The sequence below is a fragment of the Gouania willdenowi genome, chromosome 6, assembly GCF_900634775.1.
Source record: "Gouania willdenowi chromosome 6, fGouWil2.1, whole genome shotgun sequence".
NCBI lineage: Eukaryota > Metazoa > Chordata > Actinopteri > Blenniiformes > Gobiesocidae > Gouania > Gouania willdenowi.
The window spans coordinates 68,513,678-68,539,215 of record NC_041049.1 but is presented as its reverse complement, the minus strand read 5'-3'; the positions used below and the strand labels follow the sequence as shown (position 1 = coordinate 68,539,215).

Sequence of the window (25,538 nt, the reverse complement as noted above, 5' to 3'; positions counted from 1 at the left end):
CGGGGGTACACCCTGGACAGGGCGCCAGTCCATCACAGGGCAACACAGACAACCACTCACTCCTATGGGCAATTTAGAGACTCCAATCATGTTTTTGGATTGTGGGAGGAAGCCCACGCAGCACGGGGAGAACATGCTAACTCCACACAGGGCTTGAACCCAGGACCTTCTTGCTGTGAGGCCGACGTGCTAACCACTAAGCCACCGTGCACCCCGTTTACAGGAGATAAATTATTTAAATTTTAGACAAAAATATTTACACCTGGAATGCACACAGTCCTAGTTTTGGCACAATGAATACAACACAACAGGCTGGTGCGCATTGATAAGGCAATAACTTTAAATGGTTTCAGATTAAAAATCCAATAAAAATAATTTCATACTCAAAAGCCTTTTAAAGTCATCCCAACACACTGGTGCTTGATCAGTAGCAATAAATCGTCATTTTTAAGGGTCACATTTATGTGGGTATGTTTATAAACGTCTTTACTCTAGAAGATGAATTAGCGCTAACAGGTCCAAAGGTTTCCAAAAAAGCTGGCATTGTCCTGAGTCTTTATAAAGCCATTCAGTTGGTGCTACTGGATAGTTTGTGTGTGTGTCTCGTTCCTCTGGTTCCCACTCATCCTTTCACCAGCGTCTGGACTCGACCAGATCCGCCCGGAGGCTCAGTCTCTTCAGAGTCTCGTAGCCGACCACGATGAGCACTGAAGTCGGCGTGGAGGAGATGATGCGAGCCGACAGTCCTTTGGTCATCACCCAGACGCCCTCCTCCGCCAGCAGCTGCTTAAACGTCTCAACGACAGACGATCGACCCTCCACCTTAGGAACATGAACAATGTCTCAAAAGCTATAGATGGTATTCTTAATATTAAAAAACAACCCAAGGTAAAATACATTTTCTCCTTCTAAAGACACAGTAATACCTACAAAACATAATTTTCTTTCAATTAATTGTAAAGGTGAACATAAAATTTAACATTTCCTGGATACTGTCCAGAAAATATCTTTTTTTGCAGCTTTGTATGGATTGTTTGAATGCCATCCAGTGGACTGAATGGGTAATACAACGTATGTACGAAAGAATAAGTAACACAAAGCATAACACGTTTAATACAAGAATAAGGTCCACACATGTACAACAGGGAACTAATTTATCATTCTTTATTAGACAATAACAAAATCTAAAATAATTCAGATTAACTTGACAAATTACAGAGATAGACATTATTCCTGAGACTAGTTCAGACTGCAACAAGTAACAGTGTCAGTGTTAACTTTCTGATATAATAATCTGATTATGTTGGTTGTTTATTATTTTAGCACATCAGCATGTGTGGCCTTTAAGAACAGTTTCTATTACGCAGAGGTATAAAGAGTACCGATATATCCTACTCAAGTAGAAGTACGGTTACTTGATTGAAATTGTACTCAACTACAAGTAAGGCATCTGTATAAAATAAAAGGTTTATCAAAATGTACACTTATTTTTAAAATAAAAGAACACCATATAATTCTATTTATATCATCATCATTCTCAGGCTCTGAGTATAGCTACATTTATGAACTGTAAAACTGAGAAAATAACCAGCATTCAATGCCGTTTTAGCACCGTGCATAACGTTTAATCTGATTGGTCAGCTATGATGTGATGCATTTGATTGTTGTCTGGTCATTTGATTTTTTTCTAGTTGCACAATGACAAAAAAAATGACAATTTTTTTTTTTTTTTTTTTTTATTTACTCACGAATGGTTGGGTGTAGAAATGTAACTATTTAAGTACAACTAAAATTAATGATTTAGAAATATACTCAAAAGTACAAGTACCCATAAAAGCAACTCACTCACAGCAGTAATGTGAGTACTACTAGTAATCCATTACTTACTAATAATAATTACTCTACTGTTGTGTACCAAAAATGTCTCTGTCTTGCATTAGTCTGAGTAATACTTAGCATGGAAATGATAAACCTGGACAATATATCCAGACTCAAATTGTGTTGAAATTTAATTCCCATAACACACAGGAATCTATATCCATATTATTTATAGATACAGCTTAATTCTAAAGCTCATTTTGAACTAAAATCCTAGTTTTAGGAGTTGCACCTTCCCCTATTTCTTTCCGAACTTTCTCCCACTCTGGACTGCTGCGTCAGAGAGCAAACTGTTCCTACTGAAACAAACTGTTCCTACTGACAACATGGCAACTGTGTTTATGTTCAATGTGCAGAGCATGACTAATCACTTCCATAGAAGCATTAAATGAGGTTCAATACAAAGACAGAGAGTTAAAGCTGCTAATTAAGGGTGTGCTAAAATATCAGCACAACAATATATCGCGAGGTTTCGCCTAGCGGTAGGTTATCGATTCACTGGCACCAAATATTGATATTTATTTACTTTAATTTAATTTGTTTACAAATATAGGGCCCTATAAAATCCACGTTAACGAAATCACGGACAAAATTGGCATGACGTGCATCACCGTGCGGCAAGCAATGTTTTTTTTTTTTTTTTTTTTTTTTTTTTTATGGGAAAATGTTTCTGGGGAGCGCTGATTAGGTGCTTCTCTTGTCTTGGCTGCATTAAACACCGCCTAAACTAGAGGTGTCCCGATCTGATAATATCGGTTCGAAATCAGACAGAAAAATATCCGATTTTATCGGACTGCATTGAAAATCTTTGATATATATTTTATGTAACCAACTGGTTAATAATAAATGGGTCAGTTTTTCTCATCCCTACTGTTGCTGCTTATTGTTCTCCGTTTGAGTAACATCACTTGATCAAGTCTATTCTAATATTCCACACTACAAAACAAGTAATACAAGTATGTATGATTCGTGCTGATATCATATTGGATCGATATCGGCCAACACTCAAGGCCGCAATATCAGTATTGTATCGGAAGTGAAAAAGTTGTATCGGGACATCCCTAGCCTAAACCACCTGAAACAGCATCTTAACTGACAAAAAAACTACGCAAATCATCACTGACTCCTAAATACAGAGCCGACCAGTGCCTGCTTGACTTTGCTGTGCCTGTGAAACCCCGTCCGTTTCTCATCAAGCACTAATGATTTAAAGTTAATTTGCATAAACATCATTAACAATATTTTGGGTATGCGTTATTTTGTCTCAGTCTTCCCTTAAAAAAAATAAAGACTTAAAACATAACACAACATGACTAGTTGTGGTCAGTGTGTGTTAAGTGCTACTGTGCAGTATACACTTTATTTACTTCCCTGTCATTCATTTGAAATTGATTGACAACTATTTTGTAATTCCTATGAAATAGATTCAGTGCAAAAGATAAATTCTGAATTTCTTCAGTGACAAATATCGTGATATATCATGGATGAAATTTTACGTGATATATCGATTATTATCGTATCGTGATAATATCACTATAGTGAGAAACTAAAAATTTGTTATGTTATAGGTTTCAGTTTCTTCCTATTTATTGTATTTATTTTTAATACTGATTATCTGTTAACTATTTATTTTTAGTAATATTTACTATCTGAGGGTGTTGGAGAACAATCTAAACAATCATGTTCTTATTTCTTAGGTGTTGTATGACAGCTGGCAGCACTGTGGAATAAGGAATTCATCTTTTATGAACATTGTTCTGTGAGCATGTTCAAGTCTACCTGTACTCTGGCTCGGACCACGTCCATAGGGTTGGTGATGGTGGAGGCGGTCGCTGCTGCCATTGGTCCAGCCAAAGCCTGCAGGATGAGGTGAGGGCACTCACTGGGTGCTAATAAAGACAGCCTCTCTGCAAACACATGATTATAGAAAAAACTAAAAACTGTCAGATTCTACTGGCAAAACAGGAAGCCACATGTTGAGTTGCACAAGAGTCACAGTTCTATTTCATTAATAAACACACTCTTTCCTTCCCTTGAAATTAGCCAGAGTTTTAACACTACTCAGTAGGGCTGGGCAATATGGAGCAAAATTCATATTTCCATATTTTTTTCTCAAAATGGCAATGTCAATATAAATCTTGATCATTTTAATTCAAATAAAGTCTTACCAGAAAGAAAATTCAGGGATAAATTTGCTAATGCAAAATGCCACACAGGCTAAAAAAACATCATGGTGCTTTAAGTAAAAACATTTTTACATTTTTTTTTTTTTTTTTAAATGTGCGTGTAGCTTAATGGTAAATGCACAAAACAACAGCAAAAAACACACAAAAAAAACAAACTGAGAAATACACAAAAAGAGAAAATCCAATAATATGCATACCAAAAAATACACAAAAACGACTCAGACATCCAAAATTACAGAAAAATACACAAAGGAACAACAAGAATACATAAGACAACAAAATAGACAAAAGGAGGAAACAAAACACACAATGGCAACAAACAGTTGCACAAAATGTGCCACTTTTGCCTTTTTCTCCTGTAAGGGACAGCACGTGTGAGTGAGTTCTGTAGGTCTAGGTTAGTATGCACTAAGAAATACATTTAACTGAGCTTTACATGCTGTTCTGAGGAGTAGAGAAATCAGAGACTCCTAAAATGATATTTTAATACAAAATAAGCAATAAAATAAAAAACATCGATATAGGCGATATTGTAATTTTCGCCAAAATACAAAACTCAATATATCTTGATATATTGCCCAGCCCTACTTCTTGGTGGTGTTTCAGTGTATGTTTACCTGCATAAAAATGGTAGAAAGGCCACCACAGTGCACTGTTGGGGATGTAGGTTAGCAGCGATGCTACGTAGCCTCTGTAAAACCCTCTGAAGCCATCTGCTGCAAATATCTGTACGGTGATGTCCCGGCTTTGCCCAAAAGTCAGACCGCGTTTGGACGCCGCCAGCATCATCTTGGGTTTGGCTTTGAAGCGTGTCAGATGTTCTCCTTGTCCCTGCATCATCAGGTGCTGTGACACCACGTCGATGGGTACGGTGATGGTCTGAGCCACGAGGGACGCCGCCCCGCCCCCCATCACCGACTTCACTGTGTTGCTAGGCGTGTACTGGGACACGTATTTGCGTACGAGCTCGTAGGTGGTGATGTAAGCCTGTCCAGAGATCAACGTCAACGTGTTGACCATGAAGCCGCGGTAGAGCCCATGCACGCCCTCCGCGCGCAGGATCTTGCAGAAAGCATCCAAGGTGCCTGAATAGAGGGTCTTTCCTTTTTGCACTTGCAGACGAGTGCGAATCAGACTGGCAGGATAGACGGTGGCCCTGGTGGTCAGCGTCATGAACACACCCAGGGAGTAGAACTTCCTTTTGTCCAAGTCCTCCCACTCAATAATCTTGATGGCACCTTTCTGCTGCATGGTGCCAGGAGGACAGGGCGAAGCAGGCGCAGCACGGCCCCTAAAGCGGCAGATTATTTCTCATTTACGATGATCCTGCCATGAGATCTGAAACACACAAATCTGAGAATAAGTCCAGTCCTGTGCAGGAAGTGATGCTTTCAGACAAGCTATGTCTGCTAAAAAGACAGACAGTTAAGCATTTTAACTGGAATTAGTTGCTGCAATGAAAACATAAATGCTGTCCAAAATATAATAATGTAATTCCTTCCGTTGATCGGTAATGCTGCGTTCAAACCGGACGCGTTACAAAATGTTTGTGTGACCAGATTACATAAAAGGTCAATGGGATAGACGCGGTAAGAGGCAAATTCTTCTCCTGTTGGGCGGTGCGGTTTGATGCAAGAGCGTTGGCCGCGGCATGCGCGCTCCCAATTTTCCGTGACATTAATCTGAGTTGAAAATATTGAACTCCAATAAATGTTTCGTGTGACGCCTTGTTGACAATAACGTCAGGCCGTCAACACGAACACTGGTCTTTTCACCCATTTCAGTAGGGATGTAAAGATTCACTCAACTCCCGATACGATTCGATTCACGATACTGGGTTCACGATACGATTCTCTCATGATTTTTTCATTTACAAAATGGGACTGTAGACAATTTTTTTTTTGGGGAAAAAAACTAGAAAATACTGTATTATTTTCCTTTTATTTTTCATTGTCAAAATAATTCCTTGATAAACTATTCAAAACAATGCAATTTAACTAAAAATAAATCTTATAATAAATAATAAATAAAGGAATAATACAAATGAAAATGAAGCCTATTAATTTAAATTCTGGTTCTATAATAAACAATAATAGTTCTTTTTCTTTTAAAAGTGCAACTGAAAATGTATTTTGTGCCTTAACAATTGGACTTAAAAAAAAACAAAACGTCATTACACTGATTTACGTCATATTTGTTTGGACCAGCAGAGGGCGCTGGTAACACAGTGGTCGGTTGGCATGCAGATATCTTGCAGTGAAGAAGAGAAGCTATGCTAGCAGACAGAGCTAATAGAAAAACCGGACTTTTACAGATATTCAAGTAATATTACAGATATTCTTTTGGTGCTAAAGGGGTAGTGAATCATTTATTAACATATTTAAGAGTAGAAGGCAGCCAGAAAGAAAGTATTAGCAGACTCCGCCCACCGCCAACACTTCCGGATGGCGCCCTCTGCTGGTTAAAAAAAGTACTGCGATTCAATTGTCAGAAAATCGATATCAACCGTGATACCTAAGAATCGATTTTTAACTGCCTTACGATTAATCGTTACATCCCTACATTTCAGCATGGAGCAGATAATCGTGGCAATGTGTGACCACCCAGAGCTCTACGATAGGGCCAGTTTTTTTTTTTTTTACCGGCCCGGATCAGGAAGGATTTTGTGCAGCTCCTGAAGAAAACAGTGAAACTCACCTGGTGATGAATCAGGGAAGATGGAGTCAATCCTTTTGATGGTACTCCAGCTTCCACAGAAGGTAAAGAACATCAATTTTAATGAGGTCCTCCATAGTTGAAAAGAAAGGGAGTCTGGTTCGCGGCGTTTTTATATTCACTTCAGATGCGCATATGAAGCGAATATGGGGAAAACGCTTTTTTTCGATTCTGCGGAAGCTTTCGTGCGGAGCACAAGTCAGGAAAGTGTGTGCCGTGTCCAATGTGAACACAGCATAACTCCTCCTACACCGTTCGTCCGATTTTGTCAAAACAATAAGTTCCCGAGATTTGTGCTTGTACTTTTATAATTTTTTACTTTAAATTTTTTGGTGAAACTGCATTGACTTTTCAGCTCCGATCCCATTTTTAGTGGAACTGCTCCAGGTTTTACCTTCAAATCTTTGCAAACAAATTACAAACTATTCAACCTTTAGCATGTTCAGCTAATACGTTCAATCTATTTCAACCTTATTGCTAATGTTAAACTATTGCGAGGTTCATGCTTAGCTAATTATAGAGTAATACTACTACTTGGCTAATGCTAAGTTAGTGCTAATGCTAGGTGAATCCTTGGTTAATTCTAATGATATACCAATGCTCGGTTAATGCTAATGCAGGCTAATGTTATTGCTAGGCTAATGCATTCTAGCAAATTAGAAATTATACTTATGCTAATGCTAACTAATGCTAATATTAGCCTAACATTATGTTAATGTTACTGTTGGGCTAATGTTAATGTTTTGCTAACTAATGATAGTTAATGCTAATGCAAGTTAATGCTAATGTAAGCTAATGCAGTGTGATTCGAGCCAGCACCTGCTTACTCACTCGCATTTTCTTCAGGAAATGCAAATATTCGAGTTATACTTATTTAGGTACGTCGTAATAAATTGAATTTTGAGCATAGCAAATCAAAGATATGTTATCCCCCCTCCCCCTCTAACTGAATAGTTAATAATAAACAGGTTCTTGTTTACAGTAGAAATCCCAAACTAATTTCCTGATAGTAATAATGATGCAAACACACAAGAAACCAAACGTGTGTGTTTAGTAGTAACGATAAAAAAAATATTTAGATTTAGTCGTTTTTTAAACAATGACAGGGTTGATTTAATGATGATGTTTTCTAGGTTAGATGCAGAGCTGTTTATATTTGGGGTTTTTTTACCAAAATGACTGACACAACCTTCTTCCAGGATACTGCTGGGACCCGTAGAGCACATGTGAGAGTCTGCTGCTCCTGTTAAACATACATTAAAGGTGGACACAGAAGGACAGCGTGTGCTGGTTTCATAATAACACAAGTACACAACGTGTAGGACACAAGTAATACGACCCCTGTTTATTATTGTTGTTTTGGGGATAAAACAGAGTCCACAATCTATCTATTGGTCACTTAAATGTGTTTTTTTTTTTTTCTTCTCGCGTCTAAACCGAGAGGAAGGCACGTGCAGTGTCACCGTGTGATCGCGAGCCCTTGCTTAGCTAGCCGACCCGCGCGCTGCTAAAAAAAAACCACGAGGACGACGGCGAGTTTACCGAGTTACAAACGCCAATGGCACCGTGTGGTGTGAGTTCTAACCTGTGGAAGTCATTCCATGTCCACGGTCCCCGCTCTCACTGTGAGCTCCACCGGTAAACAGGCACAGCACCGTCTGCTACGAGCCTCCTTCCGTCGAGCGTCCATTACGGCAGCAGGGGGTGCGGCTCCACCGTGGGAAGGTGAAAGGTCATGAGGTTTGTTTTTATACACATTGTGTGCTCCGTGTATTTGACACGTGTTTTTAACAAAGGAAAATGTATTTAAAGAAAGTTTAGCTGTAATTTAAAAACGTAATATATGCACTACAGCACCCAGGGCCGGCTTTAGGTCATTTGGTGCCCTGGGCAGGAGTGGTCTTTGCATCCCCCCCCCAAAAAAGACAAAACAATGCAATTCTGTGACAAAACAAACCATTTAGAAACGAATACAACCTATTTTTTTTTTAAATTATTATATTACACTATGATACAATTTAACACATACATATGGAAGCCCGTTTCCGCCACTAAAAAAAAAAAAAATCACCAAGGAAAGTCATAATTATGGGAAATAAAGTCATAATTATGAGAAAGAAAGTCATAATTATGAGATAGAAAGTCATAATTATGAGAAATAAGTCATAATTATGAGATACTTAAACACATTTACTTGTTCATGTGGTGAGCTGACACAGAGAGATGGCTGACAAGACTATTGAAGACTGCTTTAGACGGGGCTTTACAAATGATAAAATGCTTTGTTTGCTTGCAAATTCACATAGAAATATGCTGAGTAAATGCAACCTTGAAAAGATACTAAGCAAAAAGAGGCTCTGGCGTCGAAAGGATAAAACTGATGTGGCTGAAGAAGCACAGTTTACTGAACAACAAATGGAGATTTCTGGTCAGTGCCATGGATACTTTACTAACTCATAATTATGACTTTGTTTCTCATAATTATGACTTCACTAACTCATAATTATGACTTTCCTTGGTGATTTTTTTTTTTTAGTGGCGGAAACGGGTTTCCATGTCAAGCAAAAGAAAAATCTATAAAATGTTAGTGACTGTACAAAGTTTATTTCAAATTTATTATACCTTTTTAAATTATTATTATTATTTTATTTTATTTATTTTTTGGGGGGGGGGGAGGGGGGGGGCATTTTTTTTTCTTTATCCCTGAAGTACATAATGATACCTTGATATTACACGCTCAAATACAGTAGGTGGCGATGTGCACCTATTTAAGTTGGTTGAAACGCACCAGTAATCAAGAAAAAAGAAGAAAGTTTTGCTCCCAAACAAACAAATATATACATACATTTTCCCTCTTGATTTATTTATGTATACTGTTTGCGATTCAAGCAACTTTATTTAAAAATGTTTCTTCTTCTTTTTTTCAAAATTTTTTTTTCAATTATTTTCGAGAAATACAGCTTGCACAAGATTGCCCTTTTTTATTTATCAATATCTTTACAGTCATTATATTGATAGTGTTACTAATTAATGTTGCCTATTTTTTAATTTAGTACTGTTTGTCTTTGTAATTAAGCATATTTTGGGTATTATAAGAATTTTTCTTCATGTACAGAAGATTATATATTGTGTGTACACTATATCATTGTTTTTATTTCATAAATCAGTTATCAGCAGATACATTGGATACCTGCTTTTTAAAAAGCTCAATATCTGCCCTAAAAATCCCAGAGGCTATTCCATAGTGGTCAGGAAAATTAGTAACAGTGTCCCTATCTAATATCAGCAAATACATCAGTATCGGTTTATATTGGGCTACATCTAAAATCTCTGATACAAGCACTCCGATAGATCATTTGTTTTTATTGGATTTATTGAAGTTATTTTTCAGGATATTTGAAATATTAACAAAAATGTTTTTTATTCAATTGTAGAATATTCTTTATTATGTTTCAGGTTAAAATGTATGTAACTGTAGCCCATTGGTTAATAATAAATTGTTCAGTTTTACTCATAACTACTGTTGCTGACTAATGTTCTGAGTCATATCACTTGATCAAGCTTCTTCTAACATTACACATTAAAAAAAAGTAATCAAAGTATGTATAATCAGTGCTGATATCGTAACAGATTGATATCGGTAGCGCATACAATTCAAAAGGGAACAATATTGGTATCTTATCGAAAGTGGCAAAGGTGTATCAGGACACCCCTAAAGATTTGACCTCATTTGATAAGCGCTACGAAATTATTATAACATATAAATAAAGTGCCCTGCGATGGACTGGTGCCCTGTCCAGGGTGTACCCCCGCCCAGCGCCCTATGAGAGCCGGAGATTGGCACCGGCAGACCCCCACGACCCTGTAAAACAGGAGCAAGTGGGTTTGAAAATGGATGGATGGATATAAATAAAGTTTAATTCAATTTCATTTCATTTAATGACAAGTAATCTGTAATTGTTATTCTGTTAGTTAGCCTGTTATTACCAGAAATCTTAATAAAAATAAATAATTAAAAAAAAAGCTAGTCCATTAAAAAAAAAGTGCACAAAGAAGCTAACTTATACATTTAGAAAATTCCTGTGTGGGAGAACTGAATGCATAGAAATTCAAATCTCTTCAGACACAAATGTTACAACAAGTCAGTGGGTCCCCCCAAAAAAGCAAAAGAAAAAACATTTGTCTCTCTTTTGTCGATATTCCTACTCAATATACTCAACGTCTGCAGTGTGATGTATGCAACGCATTGTAAATCATACAATGTATCTGAAACTTTTTCCAAACAAATGACTAATCTGTATTACATTGTAGACTTTGATCGAAAAAAGTCATTTATTCCTTTCTGGAGGGGTGTAAAGATGGAGATGGATAAGGTTCTGGGAGTTGATTTACTATACACGCCAAGCCAGTTTCTTTTTGATTTGACTCCTGAAAACATGTATACAAAAGATCAAAGGCACATGTTACGTACTCCTGATGACTGCTAGGAAAATGGTGACAATCAAGTGGAGGAATTCACAGCTACCAACAATGGAAACAAAAAGTGAGAGAGGTGGAATGGAGGCTTTAACAACAAAGTTACAGTTGAAGTCTGAGGTCTGTATAATCAGATGGTTACCTATAGAAAATTACCTGTGTAACTGATGGGTCACCTACACTCTGCTGTAATGTCTTAATGGCCCATCATTTTATTTTTGTATTTGTCTCATGTCAGCATTGTTCGCTTTTCTGGGATCCAACATGTATTTCATTTTGTTATAGTTTACTATTAGTTTTTTTTTTGTTTTGTTTTGTTTTTTACACTGTCATGTATATGCTGTCTTGCTGTTGAGGAATTTTCTATAATGTGATTTCTCATGTTTATTACTAAAAAGAGAAAAATCTAAAAAAAAAAAAAAAAAAAAAAAAAAAAGTCATTTATAGAAATTAAAGTGTGAATTCCAACATTAGGAGCTTTTCAGTGCTTCAACTTGCATATGCTTGGTAAGGTTGTCTAATGTATTTTCTGTGTGTCTTTGAAACTTACCATTTTGCACACACAACTACTGATGAGAAAGCAGATTAGTTAATGCATATATTAGTCGATACCTTAGAATTACTTTGAATACTCAGGGGGACATTTATTTATTGGTAATCATGGGATATGTCACCACTGCACTTTTTTTAGTTTTAAAGACATTTATAGGAAATGCTCCAATCTGGTTTTGAAACATTGCATCTGGTAACACTTGTTCTTCAGGACTCAGCAACAACATACCTGAGTGCACTGATACTGGTCTGTTAAAGATCTGAAGAAGCCGTTTAGAAACGTCTTCATGCAAAACTTTGAATTCCAGTGACCTTTATGAAGCCATCTCTGTGAAATGTATATTTGACAGTTTCCTGGTTTCCACTCATGTTGGTGCAACAAACAATTGGTTCTCTTGTCACAAAATGTTCACAATTACATAAAGTAATTAATGTGGCCTCTGTTTTTTTTTTATTGTTGTTTGTAACAGTATTGATTTGTGATCTTTTTTTAGGTTTAGTTTTATTGTACATGAATGTTCACATCTTAATCCTTTTGGTAGAACATGGAGGGAAATGGTAAAATGACTAGTTACCATCTTGTTCACAAATTTTCCACATTTTACCATTTAAAAAAAAATTAAATCTATACTGACACAAAAAAAAAGCTCAGATGTCCACACCTGAAATATTAAAACCTATATTTTCAATAATTAGGAAGCCTAACAAGGTAACCAACAGATATAAAAGAAAATAAATGATAGATATTTATTTTTAGTGTATTTTACAGCTGATTTAGGACCTGTTATCATATGAGATGCTAACAGAACCGGCAGAGGATAAAGAATAATTTTGATTTAATTGTAATGGGGAAAAATGCTGGGCACTGTAATCGTAATTGAATTGTTATTAAACATGGGTAACTGAAAACGTAATTGTAACTGAAAAATGTAATTAATTGCATCCCTGGATGAAATTATGTTGTAAATTTTACATTGAGTACTTATTAATTTTACTTGAGTATTTTATGTATGACTTACTTGTACTTGTGCACAATTTAAACAAATGAACAGTGTTTCTACTTGTGTATGATATATCAGTGCTGCTAAAATATGTGTATAAATTGTGCTTTGACGTGTTTATCAAACGCGTCTTGACGTTTTAATTGTTTAGGTTTGTGGTGGGCGTGGCCCCAGCTGTGGGCGCTCTGATTGGTCGGCTCGGTGCTAGCTGAGAGGTGCCGATAACGAGTCGTGTTGATTTCGGTAGTCATCATGGCGCACACTCTCCGACTCAAAGGTAAAGGATGTCCACTGTCAGCTGTCAGCTTGTCTACTTGTTACCGAACCACATTACAATAGCCTCTCATGTGTTTCTACTGAGTTTATGGCATGTCGCTTGCTTTTACCAATGCTATATTACGCGTACCGGCGTTGTGATGTCAGGGACACTAAAGCTAACATTAGCTAGCATGGCAAAGCTAAAAACCCAACGAAGTAAGGGTTGTAAAAACCAACCACTTGTGTTTGCTCTGCTTGTTGTGTTTCATTGTACACACTTTTACGCTAATGTGTGACGTAATTGTTCTCTCGTTGCTTATCTCATTTGTTCGTTCGTGTAGAATAACGATAAGTAGCTGGTTAGCGAGTGTGTTTGATGATAAGGAGCAGAGCTCGAGGCTAGCTTTGTTGCTTTTTTGCTTAGCGTGTCTACAATCAGGTGATGCTCCATAACACTTGTTTAATCAAATTACGTCTTAACATATCAAGATATACCAAAAACCTTTATTAAGTTATTACACCTCAGTCGTTTAGTTGAAATGCACAAACAGAGCAAGTATGAACATATGGATGAGTTAGCATGTAGCTCAGAAATAATAGAGTAATAATAAAATATAATTATCTAACAATTTACCCAGATCCACAGCAACACTCATAACAGATTAAACCAGAGTTTAACAATAAAAATACTGTGTAAAACAGACATTCGATTCTCTGAAGTTGTTTTCTTTTATTCTGCCTTTAATTCTATTGGTCAAATATTACAATTGTAATAGTTATATGAAGCACACTTGTTCATTCATGATTGCTTTTGTATTTTTTTTTTTTTTTTTCCTAATATTGCACCAATTTATGTAATCTACTTTTGTTCCTATTCCATTTATGTAATATTAATATTTAACTTTCAAATGTTTTGTAGTTAATATATCTACTCTACTAATATTTTCTCAATTATATGTGCTTCCTTGTGTGTTGTGGCACTTTGATGTGCTGGGATTATAAAAAAAATAAACCACTGTATTAAAGTATATTTATAAAGTTTTGCTATATTTTGGGCTCCTCACAAGATCTCATTATTTTTCTAAAACTTTTGGGAAGGATTTAAAAGCTTATTAACATATGATTGGCAGCCATTAAAATGCTGCCACTTTTCTCATCTCACAGTTGCTTGTGATTTACGTCTCATTATATATACTGAATATGTTCTACAGAGATAAAGTGGTAGCCTTATTATGGAGTTAAAATAATGCCTAAACCACACAAAACATATTTCAATCTCACCCAATGATTCATAAACAAACTCAGTGTGGTTTGAAAATGAGAAATATAATTAAAAAAAACTATTGCATTTTATTTTGCATATAAGAAACATACCTATCAAAGAAATTATTCATGTTTTACACATACAAAGAATCATGTCTTCAGTTATAAAAAATATCTTTCAAATACAAAACAGAACAGTTGTGTGTGAATCTGAGGGATTATGGATGTTTTATGTTTTTATACGTTTTATATTTTTTTCTTTTGGATTGACTTTATTTATCAGGGTATTCTAATTTTTTAATGTATTTATTTTTCCCATTGTAGAATATTCTTATGTTTAAGTTTATGTTTATTTATGAAATCCATTGGTTAATAATAAACAGATCTAACATTCCACTCTACAGAATATAAGTAATAAAAGTATCTATGATATGTGCTGATATCGTATCAGATTGATATCGGCTAATAGCCAAAGATACAATATCGGTGTTGGACCGGGACACCCATTGTGTGGTCTGCGGTGGTCAGGATCTATGGACAAGCTGCGTCCCAGTAACAAGGTCACTATTTGGTTAGTTCCACATTTATGCAGAGGGCAAATACTGATTTATGTAGTAATACACTATTGTTAAAATTTTAAAGAAATGAATGCTGATTGTAATAGGCAGAGGTCATAATACAGCTTCTGAGTGTTTGTGGCATGAAAAGGAGCATTTAAATGCTATTATTTAGATTTTCATAATGTTGTGGCTTATCAGTTTACACTAAAACACACATAAGTGATTTAAGCATTCTGATAAGGTCTGACAAATATGAGATGTTGTTGAGGCCTTAAATTGTTGCCACTTGTACAATATTGCATTGTGGTTTCCCTGCCAAGAAAGTCTGAAAAAAGTGCCGTGCGTATAACCCAATGGGGTTATATTACAATGTGCTTATTTATGAGTCAATTTTCTCCAGAAACAGTGATATAAACACTGGCTACAGTCCCACTTTAGTAGTGAACATGTTAAAAAGGAAATGCTGCAGATCCCCAGTGTGTTATTTATTTTAGTGCGTTATCAGGAATTGTAGGAATTCCACCGAACCAGTTTTGAATGCAGTTTTTTTCACAATTATCTGAATGAAATAGTATATTTTTTAAATTTATTTTTCAATTGCACACTTAACTATTGATGAGAATCATACCTGCAGAGGAAGATCATGTGAGGATGAGGATTAGATCAGATCTACGTTTAGAGGAAATATTTATCTTTTCTCTCATTGTTGGAAACCTGAGCTATGAAGCTACAGCATGATGAACCATCTAATGGTCACGTGTGCTACATTAAGTCCACATTGACTCAAAATATGGATTGTTTAATGTATATAAAACCAGTTTAAGAAAAAAAATGTGTCCAGTTTAGTTTTTGTTCAATTTTTAAATGAAAATCTAACATTTTCACTCATTTTATAGTTATTGGACTACATATGTATCTTTATTTCTTTTTAAACTATTATACTTTTCTTAGTTTTGTTTTTGTTCTTTGTTTCAAATGTGTTTGTTTTTCTTTGTGGCATTCAGCAAAGCAGGTATTTCATTGTACAGGGAAACATGTTTCCTTACTGTGCACATGACAATAAACACTTTGAATCTTCATGTATAAAAGAGAAAGAGACCAGAAAAGGGAATTTCTAATTCCTGTATGAATTGCCACTGTTTTGCATGATGTGCATGATACAGAAATACTATTTGAACACTGATATTTTTTAGGACTTGTGCAAAACCGATGGTATAGTTTTTGTGAACACAGGATGTGTTGCGTAACAATAATCTGGTTTACCTACAGGTTCCCTCACCCTGTCTTTGTCCTAGTTTGCTTAGTGCAGGTTCACTTGGGGTTAAGCTCAGAGAGATAAGATGGTTGGCCAATAGCCAGTGTTTGAGGATTATTTATTTCTAATAATTTAAAATACATGACTGGTCCTTTTCGTCTTCTTCTTGCAGAGCATCCATACAGACATTTAATCGACACTCTGGATGATGGCTCCATCAAGTTCTTTAATCCACATAAAATAAATGATTTAAGATATGGTGAGTTTAAGGATTTTCCTTATGTGAATTATGTTGATTTCTTGTGCATTACTGAGTTAATACACAATAATATCCTTCATTACTTGTATTACGCAGGATACGATTGTGTGTATAGACAGTAAATGTTGATTTTTGCTCTCTTCTGATTGGCTGCAAAAGATCACATGATTTTTTAATCTATAAGTAAGAAAGAATAAATGATTTGTATGTTTATTTCAGTGGATGATAAAAACATTTGTGTGCTCTACGCTTATTTGTTTAATGAATATAATCAAAGGATTCAACAATTAAAACCTGTTTACAATAAATGTGTTTGCTAATTTGATCACATAGTTTCATGTTGCTTATGAATGTAGTGTGTGAGTGTTGGTGGTGGTCGGAGGGGCCGATGGAGCACTTTGTCCGCCTCGCTTCCGTCAGTCTGCCCCAGGGCAGCTGTGGCTACAATAGTAGTTTACCACCACTGTGTGGAGTGAAAGAATAATCCCTTAATTCTGTAAAGTGACTTTGAGTGTCCAAAAAAAGCGCTATATAAAATTTATGCATTATTATTATTATGATTATTATTATTATACATAACCATTATGTGTTCATTAAAATAAATACTTTATTGCATTAATTACCAACAAAATGTCATTTTCACAGACAACTGTCATCAAAAGTACACTGCATTTTTATTTTCTTTTTTAATAAAACAAAACAGACCAAATCAGAAAAACAAAGAAAACAATGAAAATAAATAAATCTAGAGAGAGAAAAAACATACATGTGAAATTGTTGATAGATAAATAATGTAAGTGCCTTTTTGTCACACATATCTTGAATAAATTATGTAATTGTGCAGTCTACTTAGTCTATTTCCAGAGTACATTTTATTCATTTTTTGAAAGTTATCTCCTATCTTTAATGTTATTTGTTCATCATCTAAAGTTTGCTCTACCGTTCTCAACCAAAGATTTATTTTGGGTGAGAATTGTTGTTTCCATATCCTTGTCACCAAATATTAAATAGTAGGAAATTCGCCTTGTTTGTTATTAATAATAAATGTATTCCCAAAAGGTTTTCTTATTTCAGGTTTTGATTTAGTTCAAAGATATTTATCAGTACCTCTTTAACCTCTTGCCAGAATTTGCTCAGAGAAGGGCATGTAAGAAGCATATGTATATAGTTTGTATGTAATATTGATCTACAATGATAAATGTGTATCATTGCTTTACCAAATAAATAAAAATGCACAGCTTAATTTTTCGAATATGTTGTTTTGCTCCGTGCAGACAAGCTGCCGTTCTCTGTCCGTATTTTACTGGAGGCAGCGATACGTAACTGTGATGGCTTTTACATAAAAGAAGAGGATGTCCAAAACATTCTGGACTGGCAGCGGCAACAGTGTAAAGCAGAGGTTCCGTTCTCCCCAGCACGGGTCCTTCTGCAGGACTTCACGTAAGTTTGATCAGACCTACTGGCTTCATACATTTATACTTAATTTAGGCAGAATGTTTATTCCAGAGAATAAATCCCTATACGAGGTTGCGTTAACATAACATGCTCTCTGGGCGTTTCATTGACAGAGGTATTCCTGCCATGGTGGATCTTGCAGCAATGAGGGACGCTTTGGCCAAACATGGAGTGGACCCCGGACTAGTGAACCCTAAATGTCCCACAGACATCATAGTCGATCACCTGTTACAGATTGATTACAGCAAATGGTGTGTTTGCCTTTAGGTCAAACTTTATTGGATTAGTTTGAACATAAATATATCTGATAAACTCAGTTTGAATGTATGAATTTGTGTAATCAGTATTTTTTCAACTTTGGGGTTGCCTGGATTTTAAATTGGGGCACCTGAAATGTTTATTAAAAACTATTATTCATTTTTAACTTATAACACACAATCTTAAACAACTGTGTTCTATACTTTCACTTTGTAAAATATGAATCTAGTTAATAACTAGAATATTTGCATTTCCTGGAGAAAATGCAAATGAGGATGCAGGTACTGGCCCGCATCATTAAAAACTGCAGTAGCCTAACATTAACCTAGAAATAGCTAGCATTAACATTAGCCTAGGATTAAAATTTCAAGGAGTAGCCTGACAAATCTCCAATGCAACAGGACCTGCAGATTTGTGGGGTTACGTCCAGTTAAGGATTGATATTTCAAAAACCAATTAACCTATCACTAATAAATGTGTTATTGTGAGCGGCTTGATGGATATACCTACTACTTTTGTGTAAATTAGGACTCTGGGTTGAATTTTTTGGAAGTTATGACCATTTTTTCCATTCGCAAACATTTTTAGGTAAAAATTGGACCAGCGCTACCCTAACTTAACAAGCTCTCCACTCTAAAAATGGGATCTGAGCTGAAAACCCACTGCAGTTGAAAGTGGAGGAAAGTTAAAGATTTAAGTTGAAAGACAACAGACAGATGAATATTTTAAAAGTTGAAGAATGGCTGAACAGCTAAAGTTCAAATTTAAAGTCGTTCCATCTTAAATGCTGAAATTCCTAGTCGAATGGGGACATTTTTGAACAAAAAAAATATTTAAAAAAAAAAGATAAAAATAAAGTACAGGCACCCCTGTGCTGAAGTTTTGACACATTTTTAGAGATCTTAATTGTCAAAATCGGTCAAACGCTGAAGGAGTTGAAACGCGCCAAAATTCAATAACAATAACAATAGTGAGGATGCCTCCTACATCCTCACTGACAAAAAAAATGTAGTTTAAAAAATATCTGAGGTTGCGCAACTCCTAGCTACTCTGTATTTAGTACGGTATAACAAACATGATCAAAAAGTATTTCTGGAAAAAAATGTCTTTAGGGTCGCTATAAATTCATGATTTCAAAAAGGGGTTGCAATCCAAAAAAGGTTTGGAACCACTGATGTAACCTCTTATAGAAGGCTGTTCATGTGTTATTTTTCCAACACATTGATATTTGTTTGATATTAAGTCTTTTGTTCTCTGACCCAGCGCCATACAAAACGCTCCCAATCCCGGTGGAGGTGACGGTCCAAACCCGAGCCAGTCCACCTCACGTGCTTTACCAAGCAGGCCTCCATCCAGAGGTGGATCACAGTGTGGAGGTGCACGGAGCTCCTGCAGCAAAGCAGCATGCAGCGATTCCCCAGCTTCCTCAGGTCCACTTTCAGCCTCTGTCCAGCAGATTGAGAATACGCCGCTCCTCTGCCCCTTCCACCTGCAGCCGGTCTCTGAGTAAGTCCACAGAGGCCAGGGAATGATAGAGACTGTGCTTAAGCTCACTAATGGCCTCAGCGTGTGTTTTTGTTACAAAATGTGATGGGATCACTAGTTTTCATAGCTCTTAATCATCTTCTTTTTATTTATTTTTTTACTTTGTCTGCACATGCTGTCAAAGGTCAACACTACAAGAAGTGCAATCTTGTTAGGACACCAATGCATGTTTTGTTATTGCAATTAAATAAATTAATTTATTTTATTGCATAATTGTGACCATCGCCATCATAGCTCAATCTTCAACAAGTATGCATAATAATTACCTCTCTAACTGGTGGAGTTCAGTCATTTCCATTCTAATGTGTTTGTTTGATTATTTAGGGAGATTGGTTGATGTAACGCAGTGTTTCTCAAATGGGAGTACATGTACCCCTAGGGCAACTGGTGGCCCCCAAAGTAAATGTACAAAATGACAGAAAAATACACAAAACAAAAGCAAAATACATAAAGAATACAAAGAATTACAACATTGCAGGAAAATACAGTAAAAGGCAAGAGAAAAACACAGAAAACTACTACAAAAATGAACAAAACGACAGTAATACACAAAATTACTCAGAAAAATATACAAGATTACAGAAAATGACAACAAAAGTACACAAAAAGACAGGAAAAACATGACAAATTACTCAGCAAACTCACAGTACTACAAACAAGCAAAAATGACAACAGAAATATACAAAAGTCACTCCATAAAACACAAAATGACAACACAACTACACAATATGACTCCAAGTAACATTTTACAGGAAAAATACACAAAAGGACAACAGAAATGCACAAAATGCCTCATATTGAGGAAGACAACAACAAACATGCACAGAATGACAGAAAAACACACAAAGTTACTGTAAAAACTTTGTTCTTTCCTGTGTTAATGCTCAGATTGGTCATTATTCTAAATGCTGACATGAATGTTGATCCTGTGGCCCTCTGATCAAACACATTTTTGTGGCCCCGCTGTGATAAAAATTTTCTTACCTTTGCCCTAGGGGTACGCAATGGCATTAGAGGAGGTACTTGAGAATGAGAGAGAATAAAATTTTATAAACATTGACTAAATACTGTTTTTTTCCACTTATTTGCAAAATGAGATTCTTTAAAATGTGTGTTATCACTCATTTATTCTATCATTATGCTCTATAGTTGTTTTTAAATAGTTTTCTTAGCAAAATATTGTAGTTGGACAGAAGGGGTACTTGGATTCAGAAATACAGTAAGAGAAAGGAGGACTTGTGCCAAAAAGTTTGATAAGATAACTTTTATTAGTCCCACAAAGGGGAAATGTGCAGTGTTTGCATCAGCAGATAAATAAGACAGCGTAATAAAAATGTAAAATATATACACATGGGCCTGTACACAGTAAGACATTGGTGCAAGAGAGGACATTGCACAATGAAAACAGAAAATATGAAATATGCACATTAAAATTGCTGACTGTTGTCTGTGGAAAGGCTACCAATGTTATGATTTTTTTTTTTTTAAATGATGTTGCATAATTGGTTGTTCGGGAAAGTCACATTGTATGCCATTTATAACCTTTGTTCCTGCAGAACTGATACAGCAATGAAGAATCAGGAATTAGAGCTGATCAGAAACAAAGAAAGGCTTCAGTTCTTTAAGGTACCGTGAAGAAGGACAAACTTTACAATCACATGCTTTGGTAAATGTCATTTCATTATCGGATAACTATGTTCTTGTTTGACAGTGGTGTTCAAAGGCTTTCAAGAATGTAAACGTGGTTCCTCCAGATGTGGGTGCAGTCCACCAGGTGAATCTGGAGTATCTGTCCAAAGTGGTGCAGCTCAGTGACGGTTGGATCTACCCCGACAGCGTCGTGGGAACGGACTCTCACACCACCATGATCAACGGCCTGGGCATCCTCGGATGGGGTAAAACATTTCAGTTCAACATATGGATGATTTATACATTTTGTTACATACACTGATAGTTTCAAATGTCTTATTTTAAATGTTATTCTGTTGTTTTAATTTGTGTTTTATCAGCTGTTGTACTTGAGACCTTAAGGTAAAATGATGTTTTGTTAGCTCAGCTTCTATTTCTCTCTACTTTACATACATTTATCTACACTCGGACAGTTTGGTCTGTATTATTTAAACCAAAACTATTATTTTTTTGCTTGCATTCTCAATGTTTCTTATATTTTGGACATATCGCGTTGGTCTAATGCATTGGTGTCAAACTCATTTTAATTCACGGGCCAAATACAGACCAGTTGAATCTTAAGTGGGCTGCAGATTATAGATGGTAAAATTAGCAGTTTTATCATTCATGTGCCGTAGTTTGCACTTCCAACTATAATAGTATTGAAAGTATTTACGGCACCGACAATATCCAAACAATAAGTGACAAATATGAGTCCCTGCAGGATCCTAAATTTCCTTGATTTTTGTGGCCAATTTTTTTATTGCATTTGGGGAAATTCTGGGAAATAATGTGAGAAACACTGAGAGTACTTACAACAATTTGAAGTTTAAAAATCACTGCGGTCATGTAATATAGACAAGGGAAAACTGTGATCCCTGGAAAGAATTGTGCATTTTCATTGAATTTATGTATTTAGATTATTTACTGTGATATCTACAACTGAATGAGTTAGTGATTCACACAATTAGTCATGTTTTCTCTGTCATTTTTTACTTTCTCCTGCTGGCTGAATTTGGAACTTTAAAGGACCCAATTTGGCCCCCGGGCCTTGAGTTTGACACATGTGGTCTAATGGATGTGGAGTTTGCAGGTTTTTTTTTAACAAATGTTGAGTGTGTCTAAATTGGTTGTAATGTTTGTACACTTTTGTAGCGTTCGGGAGATATTCTCTTTTTCTGCTGAGTCACTCCATCTTTGACTTGCTTGTTTTGTCTCTATTTTTGCAGTGGTTTTCATATTTTCTTCAGACGTTTAAGTATTTTTTATAAATATAATGTGTGTTGATTGGTTCAGCCAGAGTGGCGGAAAATAAAGTACCTCCTACAGGACTCCAACCAGGGTTGGGGTCAATTATAATTGTAATCGTGTAATTGATAATTAATTACTATTACAACATAATTATAATTGTAATTGTAATTGAAAAAATATATTGCTGTTGTAACCATAATTGAATTGTAATTGAGTTCAGATAATTGACTTTGTAATTGGCATGGAAATTATTTAAAATTTGACAATTGCAATTTACTTAAATGCAAAACTGGGGACCTTGTTAAAGTTCTATGGCTTACACATATGTAGTTAACAATTATTAAAATAAGTTTCATATCAAGTTTTACCATTTAGACATACATAGATAAATAAATCAAGGGGTATGATGACAGAAAAAAGGCTCAGACGCCCACACCAAAACTATTAATACCTATATTTTCATGGATAAGGAAGCTGAGATGAAAAACAAATTAGATGAGTGATATTTTTAGTGTATTTTACAGCTAATTTTAAGACATGGATCAAAACTGACCTGCTATCATAAGAGATGCTAACAGAAAGCTAACACAAGTTAAGTTTCATGGGGTTATTTACTTCAGACTCAGTAATTATGATGAATTGTAATTGAAATTTAGTAATTGAGGACATAATTGTAAATTACTTTAAGGGGGAAAATAATAATTATAGTTTTAGTTGTAATTGAACATGGATAATTGAAGATGTAATTGCAAAATGTAATTTAATCCCAACCCTCACTCCAACCATTGTTGTACGATAAGCAGACAATGCACTATATTCTTCCTACCAGGTGTCGGGGGCATTGAGTCTGAAGCTGTGATGTTGGGCCAGCCCGTGTCTCTGAGCCTCCCCCAGGTGGTGGGCTGTAAACTGGTGGGCTCCATCAACCCTCTGACCACGTCCATCGACATCGTGCTGGGCATCACAAAGGTCAGCTCTCTCTCTTCCCAGGGCTGGAAACTGTAACCGTGCACAAACAAACACAAGCTCACACGTCATCGTTTGGTCTTTGCAGCACTTGCGACAAGCTGGGATCGCTGGGAGGTTCGTGGAGTTTTTCGGACCCGGCGTGTCCCAGCTGTCGGTTCCCGATCGGACAACCATCGCCAACATGTGCCCAGAGTACAACGCCACTGTCAGCTTCTTTCCTGTCGACCATGTCACACTCAAGCACTTTAAGAAAACAAGTGAGTTTGCTATGAGCTGCTGTTACTAAGATATACAGTGCATGATAGAATATTGAATATTCAATATTATTGAATATAGAATATTTGGAAATGCAGATTTAGGCTCATGTTTTGAGGTCGATTGTTTTCAGTTCAATAATAAAAGTGTTGGAAGCTAATGTGTCACAATTTCACCTTTCAGATTTTAGCCAGGAAAAACTTGAACTGATGGAGTCTTACATGAAAGCTGTAAAACTTTTCCAAACTTATGGAGAACCTTCAGATGAGCCTGTGTTCTCTGAGGTGAGTTACTAGACTTTTAATACCATGGGTAAGGAGAAGCTTTGAAGATAAGGGTTGACTTTGTAGGGCCCGATAATTTCTCCGTTAACGGAATCGCAGACGGAATCATGGACATTGTGTGGATGAAGTGCTGTCATCGTGAGGCAAAGAATGATTTTGTTTGGGGAAATGTTTAAGGGGATCTCTCATTAAGTGCACCGTCCGCCCCCCTCCTGTCCTGGCCGCTTCAAACACCGTCTAAACCACCCGAAACACCGTCTAAACTGCCAAAAAACATAAATACAGAGTCGACCAGTTTTCGCTTAATTTTAATGTGTCTGTGAAGCTCCACCCGTTTCTTGTGAAGCGCTGCAGCGCTTTATAAAAACACGAGTGTTTGAACAACATCTCATCAGAGCTCCAGAAGAGCCGTGGGAAAAGTTGTTCTGTTGTTGTGGACAAGACCATCGATGCCAGGGATTGTAGAGTCTGAATTATCATAGGCTAATTAAAGGTTCCAATACTGTAAAATATTCAGGCCCCTAGTGGTGAAATAATTGATGCATCCTTGTGTCCATTTGTTTTTATGTAATCATTACAGTCTGGAATGTCGTCATTAGGATCATTTTAATTAGATTAATTTACAACAAATTAATTAAAACTTCATCAATAAACCTGCTCAGATTCAGTAAACCATTAAGGGGAAATTGGGTTACATTAATGCTGCTCTCATACATGTATGAAAATGTATGATGAAAACACGGAATTTGGAAAAAAAAATACTACTGAATTTGGAAAAAATTTAAATTGATTTTACAGGGGCCCTAACTTTGTTTTCATAAATTCCACTGACTGTGAGAGGTTAGGAGTGTTAAGAGCTGAAATAAAAGCACTGACATTGTTACAGGTGATAGAGATCAACCTGAGCTCCATGGTGCCGTATGTGAGCGGACCCAAGAGACCACAGGACAGAGTGGCTGTCAACAGCATGAAGGAAGACTTCCACAGCTGTCTTGATGAGAAGGTACTGGTAGTCTTTGTTTAGGCAGCTGTGATTATAAGGTGAAGCTGATATTGTGGTAGTAAGGATTAAATCTGGAGTGTAATTCTCGTCTTCAGGTTGGGTTCAAAGGTTTCCACATCGCTAAGGAGAAACAGGAGACCAGGGTTCCCTTCCTGCATGGGGGTCAGGAATACCAGCTGGTACACGGCTCTGTGGTGATCGCTGCCGTCATCAGCTGCACCAACAACTGCAATCCATCAGTCATGTTGACTGCAGGTACAAACTTGTTTTACTCGTGGAAGAATTGTTTGTGTCATTGGATTCAGAAGTAGGTGTGCGTTTGTTCACAATTTACAAAACAGGCCTAAAAACTGTTTGTCAACCTGAATGATTCTGTTTACAAGGATCAGTTATTTAAGAAAAAAGCTTTGAAATTATAAAGCAATTTTGTATTAACCATTATTAAAA

General features: G+C 36.2%; 2 protein-coding genes across 2 annotated transcripts in view; one reads left to right on the top strand and one right to left on the bottom strand.

The window, feature by feature from the left end:
- Positions 1 to 126: 126 nt before the first annotated feature.
- Positions 127 to 8,509, bottom strand: slc25a44a (solute carrier family 25 member 44a). Its single transcript, XM_028448818.1, has 4 exons — positions 8,365 to 8,509; positions 4,682 to 5,402; positions 3,658 to 3,785; positions 127 to 822 (listed from the first exon to the last, which is right to left on the bottom strand). The coding sequence occupies exons 2-4, from the start codon at positions 5,313 to 5,315 to the stop codon at positions 631 to 633; spliced, it is 954 nt and encodes a 317-aa protein (XP_028304619.1). The 5' UTR covers positions 5,316 to 5,402; positions 8,365 to 8,509; the 3' UTR covers positions 127 to 630.
- The window catches only part of ireb2 (iron-responsive element binding protein 2), a 29,817-nt gene continuing 12,544 nt past the window's right edge, over positions 8,266 to 25,538 (top strand). Inside the window, exons 1-13 of the mRNA XM_028448816.1 lie at positions 8,266 to 8,519; positions 12,960 to 13,085; positions 16,317 to 16,403; positions 17,678 to 17,843; positions 17,972 to 18,109; positions 19,380 to 19,622; positions 21,218 to 21,287; positions 21,373 to 21,556; positions 23,410 to 23,549; positions 23,635 to 23,806; positions 23,988 to 24,088; positions 24,975 to 25,091; positions 25,187 to 25,346. Coding sequence (XP_028304617.1) covers positions 13,061 to 13,085; positions 16,317 to 16,403; positions 17,678 to 17,843; positions 17,972 to 18,109; positions 19,380 to 19,622; positions 21,218 to 21,287; positions 21,373 to 21,556; positions 23,410 to 23,549; positions 23,635 to 23,806; positions 23,988 to 24,088; positions 24,975 to 25,091; positions 25,187 to 25,346 — 1,603 coding nt within the window. The 5' untranslated portion in view covers positions 8,266 to 8,519; positions 12,960 to 13,060. The remainder of the gene's footprint in view (positions 8,520 to 12,959; positions 13,086 to 16,316; positions 16,404 to 17,677; positions 17,844 to 17,971; positions 18,110 to 19,379; positions 19,623 to 21,217; positions 21,288 to 21,372; positions 21,557 to 23,409; positions 23,550 to 23,634; positions 23,807 to 23,987; positions 24,089 to 24,974; positions 25,092 to 25,186; positions 25,347 to 25,538) is intronic.